We start from the raw sequence: 10445 nt of genomic DNA, 5'->3' as shown, positions 1-10445 counted from the left end.
GATCGGGGTTACGTTTGGCGCTTTTTGCGACTTTTATACATATTTTGAAGCGAAAATATTTTGCGCCAAGTTTGGCTCACAGTGTTTCTAATTATTCACAATGGAGACTATGACGCCAAAACGAAATAACATCGCACGTTCTGCCCTTGGAAAATCCATGGACATGTCAAGGAGAGACAAACAAGTGAAAAGAGGAACATATTTGTGCCGAAAAGAGAGCAGCTCGTGCAGCAAAGGAAGTGTAGTAGTTTTAATCACTCAGATAGAAGAGTGAAGCTTGTTCCAGTTTCATCGATAACTTTATTACGAATAATTTTTACTACGCCCGTAGCGCGCTTTTATATTCAATCGAACAAAGGCCTGGTCGCGACGATTTTACGGGGTGGGTCGTCCGGTGCCATTCTCATGAGATGACACCGGAGCCTGGCGAGTCTAATTCGCTGTATGATAGTGAGGTCTCCGTACAGCTCGTCGAGCTCGTCATTATATCGGCTCCTCCATTGTCCCTCCTCACATACGGGGCCATCTCTTGAGCATCTTTATCTCGAACACGGCTAAGAGGGTTTAGTCTGATTTGGCCAGAGACCATGTCTCTGAGCCGTATACTATGATACACATTCCTGATACTATGTATGTCCGGTATACTCCCAGCTTAGTGCTTAAGTGTACTAAATGTGATTCATCCAAAATTTAGGAAATGATCTCGGATCATCGTGGGGAATCCCCTCCGTAATCGGCATGACCCATGGAAGGTTGATTTTATGCCGGTAATCGTTTCAGTGATCCGCAAAAGACAGCTCCATCCAGACACTTCACTGGCATCCATTCTCAGTTGGTGATAAGTGTTGCGAAAGATTACATCGTTTGCTCCGCCTTGCCGAAGAACCCATTTTTTCTCGTGGTGTAGGCACATTATAAATTGTACAAACCTATACATTATTGTTTAAAGTGGCATTGTGGCATTGAACAATGAGTTACTCCGCCAAGGTTCTACTCATTTTGGTAGCTTCCGTGGTGTGTATGCAATGTTTGAGTCACAAAAACGAACCGTGCAATACACAGCTTGGCAATTCTGGACGATGCGTGCCGTTAGAAAGTTGTCTTAAAATGGTTGCGCTCCGAGAAACCGCAAAATATCCTCAGCAGCTGAACACATTGATCGCCAACTTCGGAGCCTGCGGGAGCGACGCCAACACAGATCCAACCAACGCGTTGGTTAGTATTCGTGGACACTAATCAGTGGGAGAATCCGTGTAGACATTCCATGTTTTAATCTTCCGCTCGTTTGTTGTTTAAGATTTGCTGTGAATCACCCGCCGATACTGCAACAACGCCGACAGCACAGCCTACAACAGATAAGTCCATCACAATAAAGCCCCCGAGGACCACCAAAACTAAGCCCACGAGGGCCTCCACAAGAGCGTCAGTCATCACAACTCCCAGCACGACTACCACCATTCCGACGTATCCGCCTATTGTTTACAACAATGCTTGCGGAAAACTAGCGGCCTTCGAGAAAATTTTTATGGACCTGGAATATTTTAATGATATGTATAAGTGGGTCGTTCAATTGGAAATGAGTGCGGGAAAGTCCCGCTGCGTCGGATCATTGCTCACAGAACTTTACGTCCTCACGGCAGCCCACTGTGTGCGTGGTGTGAACAAAGACGAGTAAGTGCTTTGTACCTTTTTTTTGGAGAATATGTACTGATTGAAAGCACCGTTCTTTCCAGCATCACCATGTACTTTGGGTTGGATGATACGACAAAGTGGCCCGAATGTCTCGACGATACATCTTGCCAAGAACGGAAAGCGGACAAAATCATCATTCACGAAGAGTACGACGTACATCTAAAGCAGAATGATATTGCTCTGATAAGGGTCGATCATGCTTTGACATTTAGCGACTATGTAGGGCCAATCTGTCTTCCGGTGAATCAAACGTATAATGAATCTCTGCCAGCCTCGAGAGTTGTTTCGTATGCCTTGGGCGAGACATTCGGTGGTAAGTTATGCATAAGCATTAGGTATAGGCGCCTTCCTATAGCATCTAACATTCTGTTTCGACTATTACAGGCCAACCAAGTGAAACCAAGAGAATAGTCTACCTGCGAGTCGTTCTACATGATGAATGCGCGACTCTGCTCAAAAAGACGTCTTTCTTGCCATCCCACAACATGTGTACGCTTGGTATGATACCTGGACAAGACGTATGTCAGGGTGATTCCGGGGCACCGCTCGTGTGGTTACATGGAAAACAGATGTACGTGGTCGGTGTGGTCAGCCATGGTCCCAACTGTGGAATGAACACCGTAGTGCCGGGAATAGCGATGCGCGTCTCCGAGTTTTTGGATTGGATCTTATGGAACGTTAAAAGCTAAGAATGCCGTTTTTATCACCAAAGCCTTCTGCCATAATGCCGCTAATGAACGCCGCCGACGTTCGAACATTGGAATCTTCACAGTTGAAACATGACACAGTTAGAAGTGAAACTTTTGAATCTAATACCCTTATCATATCATTGCCTGATGACCTTATCATCAATGGCGACATAACAAATTCACTGGATTTCACTGGGCACCAGGGAGTGCAATTTTATGTCACTTACTTTTCGGTTAATAAATTTACAATAGAAGTAATTCCTTCACTTTCTTTTTATTTGAATTGAATTTGAATATTATGGGGTTCCGGACTTGTTCTATTTCAGCTGCTTGACGTCATCTACCTCCTGGCTAATGTGCTGCTCAATTCTGCCTGCGCCGCTGCTGGACTCCCCCAATTCCGCTCCGTTCAGGTGTCCGTTGAAGTAGCACTTTCACCTTTCGATCACCTCTCGCTCGTCCGTAAGAATGTTGCCCTCCTCGTCACGACACATTGCGACGTTAGGCGTGAAGCCGCCTCGTGTCTTCTTCAACATCCTGTAGAACTGGCGAGTTTCCCCCGACTGAGTTAGCTGCTGCATCAGTTGTTCATCCGACTCCTCGAAGCGGCGCTTCTTGCTCTCGAAGAGCCGGGTTTGCTGTGTCCTCAGTCGTTTGTAGTGTTCCACGTTCTGACGGGTTTCGCGCTGCAGCATTCGGGCGCGGGCTGCGTTCTTATCGGATAGTGCCTGCCTGCACTCGTCATCGAACCACTCTGTCCTCTGGTTACGTGGCTTTTGGCCCAGTGTCTGCTCGGATGTGCTGCTGATGACTCGCTCCACCATACGCCAGTGGTCATCGAGGGACATTGTGGCGGTCGCGTTGTTGTCCGGTAGCGCTTCCCCAAGCGCTGTCGCGTAGCCCTCGGCAACAGCAGGTGTTCGCAGCCGATCCGTGTTTAGGCGTGGGGTAGGCCGGTGACGCAGTGTGTTGACAGCGCAGAGCTTCTGACGTAGCTTCACCATAACCAGGAAGTGGTCCAAGTCGACGTTTGCGCCCCTGTTCGTACGTACGTCCATGATGTCCGAGAAGTCCCTTCCGTCTATTGGACGTGGTCTATTTGGGAATATGTCTGCTGTGGTGATCTCCAGGTGTATCTGAAACGAGTTTTGTGCTGGAAAAAGGTGCTACGGATATTCATGTGCCTTGAGGATGCGAAGTTTATGAGCCGGAGGCCGTTGTCGTTGGTTAGCTGATGGACACTAAAACTTCCAATCGTAGGTTTATAGGCGTCCTCTCCGCCACCATCCGATCACACGCTTCCTCATAGCACCCATAACAAGGAACAGTCTCCACCACTCTGGTAAATCATGCAATCGCTGCGGTAGCGGCGCTCCGAAACTCCCTTCCAGCGAACCTCTTGAAGTGCTACTATCTCGAAGCCGCGGGCTCTCACTTTCTCTGCGAGTATTCTGGTACTCCCGGGTGAGGTAAGAGACCTGCAGTTCCATGTACCAAGTTTCCAATCGTAGTCCTTTTTCCGTCGCGTAGGTCTGGCATGATTGGTCTATCTCGTATCGGTCTATCTTCTTGGTAACTATTCGTTGTAGTTATACAAGGGGTGGCTTGCAAGGCCTCTCCTCCTCGAAAATTACATCTTTGAAAAAAAACAGAAACTGTTATGGACAATTATTTGTTAATCATTTGTTCAGGACTAATTCAGTTGAACACACCTTTTATATTCGTTGTGATTTTCTTTTACTTCTGATTTACCGTAAACGCACCATACTTCGGGACCCACACTATGAATTATTCGTGGCGCACTTTTTTTATATTTATTTCGTAATTAGGCTATTTCCAAAAAAAACAACCTTAAATATGCAGTCAAATATTTGTTTATGTTTATACAATACATCCGCATCAAAACAGTTGTTTGATTTTTTGTTACCGAATATAGACAAAAACTAAAGAAAAATTTCATCCCACAAGTGTGCCATTTTTTACCCGCATTGGCAACGCTGCTAAGGAGTAGGTGGAACTGTTTAAATTAATGTTTACGCAAGTTTAATATTATTAGCGATCATCATCAGAAACTGTTAAAACGTAAGTATTTCCAACGAACCGTGGTTACGTTTGGCGCTTTTTGCAACTTTTATGAATATTTTGAAACAAAAATATTTTGCGCTAAGTTTGGCTCACAGTGTTACTTATTATTCACAGTGGAGACTAAGACGCCAAAATCAATTTTGTTTTAAGTGCGCCAAGTAAGGAACATGAAGTACCACGCAAAGAGTTTCTGGTGCTTGAAGAAATGTTAATATTCGAGTTTCCCATGTACTTTAGTTCATGGTAGTATTCTAAGGTAGCTAGGCTATCACTGTGCAAAACATAATATAAATTCTCAACTGCGCCAAGTATGCTCCATCAACACACACACATTGTACACAGTGAACTTAATCCGATCTTTATATTTATGGAAAATCAAATTTCTCGGTATGAATAGGGTGAGATAAAAACTTAAATCATCAAAAGCCAATTTTTATGCTAAATTTGATCATATTTGACCTGATTTTTTTTCACTACTTTTAAATTTTCTTTTTGAGGAATTTAAAAGTTTTCAGGATTATTGTCCTACGATGGCTCCTGAATGCCGCTCTCGATTAATCAATACGAAACAAAACCAAAGAAAACAATAGTTCATCAATCAGACCTAAATAGAGTAGCTTATTGGCTTTGTCACAAAATGACAGCATTCGTACCGGTTCAGTGACGTCTAATCAGACAAGCATCAACTCGCACTACCGACAAATCCATCAACGCTCCGGATTAGATCGAACGTCTCACGAACCTGATGTCAAACCCCGTCTTGAGGTCAGGTGATTTAAATGAGATTTCCTACCTGCGTCCTCGGTCGCCCGTAATATGTCCCTCCGTCGTGGTATTCAGGACAGATGCATCGATGCTGCTCGCAAACATCAAACCGTGGAGTCGCGGTTGAATGTAGGGTCCGACGTTGTGGAGGGGGTTCGCTTAAGTGGCACGACTTCTTGCCCCCGGGTAGCTCTTGCCTCGTTACCGGCCACACCGGCACAAATTAATCTGCGTGAAGATGCGTGTAAATTGGGTCAAGCGTGTAATTAATTGAAATTTGTGAGCGTCAATCGAAGGTTAGCAAATGGTTTGGCCTCGGTAAGGGGCTTGGCGTTGATTTAAAATGTGGTTTGCACAAGGACCTACCCCGGCTCGGGCTTTGGTCAAACGGCGATTTGCACTACGGTCGGGCCGGGCTGTTGCTAGGCAAGAAGAGCTTCCGCCAACCCGGCAATGCGTCAACCCCTTGCTTTCGGGTTGCGGATTTGCCTGCGGTGCGTGCTGCGAAGGCCAGCGTCGAGAGCTTCCGGCAGGTATGGACGTCTTTCCGGTCCGGCACGCACGAATTGCTCGGTGCTTTTGCTCCTGGCCGGTTTGGTGTAGGAATTTTCACGCCCGAACGCCACTTTCCTGCAAATCGGGTGGCAAAAGCGTGAGGATGGAGGATAGTTTTGCCGAACAGCTTCAGCGATGTGCAGGTACACTGCAAACCATCCGCAGTGTGGTTGCATTCCGGAGGGCGAGTGTGGTAGAAAAAATACCAGGCAAATGTACCCCCAACTAATACTCCCATCATCGATGGACTCCATCTAACGGAAGGTAACAAACGGAACCGAATTTTTGGACCAATTCACCTTGGCTTCCATTTCATGGAGAGATGTGCTGGTTTTCCTATGCAACGCTCCACTTATATCCTATGTTTCATCTACTGAATCAAACGAAGGGCCATTGAGTTCTGTGGTTTCTGGCCGCGCCCGATTGGTTCATTCAAAAATGCATTTCCAAAACTCCAAAAAATGCCTCGTTGAGCAGTTGGGAAATGTTGAACAAAGGTCGAATGCTAGCCGAAAAAAAAGCAATCCGATGCAACCGGAAGTGCAGCCCCCTCACGGAAGTGCCGTACACTGCGGTGCAACCATGCAAAGAGCGCTTGGAGTGGAGCTGCCAGGGCCTGCTAGAGGATTGTTTTTATTCCCTTTGGTTTCGCCAGCTTGCGCTTGAACTATTCGCTAGCAACATTAATCGACTGACGCTCCGAAATACTTACGCAAAACCATTCCGGTGCGGGAAAAAGCGGATGGAAAAGAAACGCCAATCTCAATTCCCAATTTGCTAGTTTTCCGCACTCCAGGCGCGCTAGGTTCTTCGCATCGTGACTGTGTCTATTTTCATTTCACCATTCGGCCACCATTAGGCAGCGCCGAAGGATGAGTTCGGAAAGGGTTTGAAGAGTTTGCAGTACACAATAGCCCTCTTAGCCCGATTGATCGATGACCGAGCTGCGGCTCTGGGATTGGGAGTCCGCTTTGTTCTAAAGAAGGCTAATGCGCTGGTGGAGAGGTTAAGAAAACTTTCGTCCACTCGTTCGAAATGGACAATTTGCTCGTTCGAATCGTATTAGCTGACTTGTTGAAATATCATTATTGGAAGAGCGATGGACAATACTTGCCAAAATAATCGGTCTCAGAAAATATTGAAGTAGAGTGTTTGTTTCACCCCCCCCCCCCCCTCCCCCCCCCCTCCCCCGGTAATACCGGGTTTATTGGCGGTTATTTACAAAATAATAAAAATGTCAAAAAAAAACCACATAAGATTATAAATAATACAAATCTATTCTAATCTGAGAAAAAATCCAGCATTCAATTAATAAATCAACGTTAATCAAAAATATCAAGTGAGCATTTACGACTTGCTGGTTTTCCGTGTTTTTGCTTAATTTATATCGATCACATATTACTCATTTTTTGGTCAAAAACACTCCTAAAATGTTAGTAACAAAAGCTAATGATACGTATTATATGTATCGTTGTAAGTGTAAGTTTAAAATAGGTAGTGAATTTCGACCAACATTGATCATCAGTCTAAAAAAATCAAATGATCATTATGATTTTAACACATGATCATGTATATTGGAAAATTGGAAAATCCTTCTTTTTTATCTTTGTAATGTTGACAAATCTCATGTGAGATCATGTGTATTAAAAGTTTCTTTGGATATTTTCAATAACTTTGGTTTTCTGCTTTCTATTGAATATTTGCATCATAGATTGTTGGATTACATAGCGATCAATTTACTTTCATTAAAACAGAATCCATTTTAAAAACCCGTCCTCAGACCGAGAAAATATTTTTTTGCTTTCTCTCCAAAAAACCGATTGTTAGCCGGTTCGTTGAGGGAGGAGTCTTTTCTACTAATTGTTTTCCTGCTCTACGAGATGCGATTGAAACGGTATCATGTGCTTTTGCTTTGATAGGTTCGTTTTCCTTTTTGTTCTTTCCCATTCGATGCAAATCGCGAATTTCAAGTCAAATAATAGTTTTCCATCGCAAGAAAAAAGAAAAACATAACTCTATTCTTTCCTCTTTTCCAGCCCACAACCAATAGAGAGGCCTCACATCGGGCCGGTGTGTGCCGACGTAGAGTGTGGCTTTTATTAGAATTTTTCCATCGACATCGTACGCGTCCGGAACGGTCTGCACTCGGCGGCCAGCGCGGTCGGCGGGGGCGAGCCTTGGGCCGAGGGACACGAGCAAACATAAAAATGAATTAGTGTACTTTAGCTACGCAAACGTTTATTTCTCGATTCATTGCCAAGATATATTGGAAAAGCGTTTTCTGTTTGCGATTCCACAGCAATCGACTACGGCCTGTTTGCATGCATATTTATACGGGCTCGGTGTACGAGACCGTGTGGGTGTGGGTGTGTGTTTGTGTGTTCGTTTGTCGAATGATACCACTAGTAGTTTGTCCTTTCCCTCCCCGCAGAACCTGTCGGAACGATTAATGGCGGGGACTCGTTTGGTGGGGAGGGGTGAAAAATCGGCGCATCGGGAAACACTTTCCTTCGCGCTTTGCCACTTTTGCACACCATAGGGAAATCCGGATCTGGGGAAGTTGCACATGGATCGCGCGAACGTTTCGGCATTTTATGAAGCTTTGCCTGGAAGGGAATTTTATTGTGTTCCCGGTGGGGCACGGGCAGGGGAGGGAGTAGCGAACGGTATCGATATATTTGGCCCATGTAACGAATTTGGTGTGCAGACAAAAATTCCTCGTCGGCTATCCTATGTTGCTGGAAAAATCCCAGGACAGACTGATATCTAATAAATATGAAAATATGACTAGCATGAGAAATTATGCTGTGAGAAATTATTTACTGTACCCATTACTTTCAAATGTTTGCATGGGAACTGATTTTTAAGCTTGTCCCAAGTTAAGTATCAGCTTTCGTTTCTTCTATCAAATTTAAATTTTAGATATCTTAACACTTCAATTTCCTATGCTTAAAATTACAACTGAAGTTAAATCATATTGTTTTTAATAAAAAATAAATAAGCAATGAGAATAGTAGATGCAACGTAGTTATTTTCTATCTCATTCATTTCAGACGATGAAACTAGAAAACAAATTGTCGGTATGTTTTACTCGTAAAAAAGCTAGAGAATTAACATTAATCTACACTTAAAATGTAGATCATATGGTTGATACGGCGAATGTTATTTGAGTGGAGACGTAGTTTTCGTTTATCCAGAACTTCGTAAACACTTGAAGCCAGAAGGTTGATGCTCGTTTTAAACGAACCGATCAATACAACTCCAACGAAAATATTTTCAAACTGAGTCAATACTTTTAGTGCAAAAATGTTGCTCAATCCCTTCAAACTAACATGATGTTACTCAATGCCTTTATCACCATATGAACTCTAATGCAATAGGTTAACTCAGAATATATGCAAACCATTATCTAGTGGTCATCTTATGGGACTTAAATTCATAGCGTCAGGGCCTCACATTTATAGGAAAATCTGCATCTGAGAAAGCTATAGAATAAATATTTTCGCTGTTTAACCTAGTTGAAACGAACGTTCAATAGAATGTTCAAGTTGTAATTTTTTTTAACGGTTTCCAAAATAATATCTAATGCGGAGGAAGCTTCTAGATTAATACTAAGAAGGAACACGTAGCCTTCAAATAAAATTATCAAGTGCACGATTTTCTACAACTTTTCATTTAGCAGATCTTTCTAGAAGTGTCGAGAATCAACATATTAACAATTTTGTGGGTTTAATTGGAATCTCCAGCCTAAAGTAATAATTGCTGATAACTTAGATTTGTTTTGCATCGAATAAATGATTTAGTTTGTAAACTTACGTCCTACGATAAGCGCTTTGCACACGTGTCAGTAATGTTGACAATAATTTCGACTAAAATTAAAACGAAAAACTGCGCACCTAAAATTTGTCCCAGGCCTAGCGTGTTGTTTTTCCGACACTTTTAGGATGATTTGTGTGCAACTGCCTTATCCGCTACCCGGTTGCTAACGACTGCAGAAGCAAGCCTCTCATAAAACGTCCGTTGCAGTGTCCGTGCTGGCACCGCGCAAGCACATCCCCCTCCCGCCGAGGGGGCCATTCTCAGGTGGTAGGAGTGGTTTTTCACAGGCAATCGATTTCCAGCCCACCAGCGTCGGTCCGCTTTATGGCCTCCAACCTTGCGCTGGCCCTCCCCCGTTGGAAACACATTACATGGTAGGTAGGTTGAAGCACCGAGGCCTGAAGCCGTGGGCCGCAAAAACCAACCTGCAATATGGGCAGTGTGGGTGGCTCGAGCGCATCGAGGCACTTTTTGCGGCGTGATTCCAACGCGAGCCCATTTTCCCCGCTGATCTCGGCCGGGCTAATGCGTTCGGCCCGCGGAAACCCGTTCGCCCATTTTCACAGCAAATACATTTTAAAACCGTCGATGACACGAACTTTGCGGAGATTGCGTTGCGGTTGGCAATAGATTACGTGTGGCAGCCATGGCCATTCCGGGGTCCGTGGGCAAGCTGTGAAACCGGAACTGCAATCCATCCATCGGGTGCAAACCAGGCTACCGTTGCCTTCCCTTCCCCGCTCCCATACCGTTCCCATGGCTGTGGTGTATTGGATTGCGCGAACGAGGTTGCAGCAAACGCAGGCCAGGTTCCAGTGTTAGGTCGCCACCTGTTCAACC

General features: G+C 44.5%; 1 protein-coding gene across 1 annotated transcript; it reads left to right on the top strand.

Annotated features, from left to right (window-relative positions):
* The first annotated feature begins 1740 nt into the window (after nucleotides 1-1740).
* Nucleotides 1741-2381, top strand: LOC131285642 (CLIP domain-containing serine protease B15-like). The gene is made up of 2 exons (XM_058314500.1): nucleotides 1741-2005; nucleotides 2077-2381. Exons 1-2 carry the CDS (start codon nucleotides 1741-1743, stop codon nucleotides 2379-2381), a joined length of 570 nt encoding a protein of 189 aa, XP_058170483.1.
* Nucleotides 2382-10445: the final 8064 nt, after the last annotated feature.

Source organism: Anopheles ziemanni, chromosome 3 (assembly GCF_943734765.1).
Source record: "Anopheles ziemanni chromosome 3, idAnoZiCoDA_A2_x.2, whole genome shotgun sequence".
Lineage (NCBI taxonomy): Eukaryota > Metazoa > Arthropoda > Insecta > Diptera > Culicidae > Anopheles > Anopheles ziemanni.
This window is presented reverse-complemented; position numbering and strand designations above follow the sequence as displayed.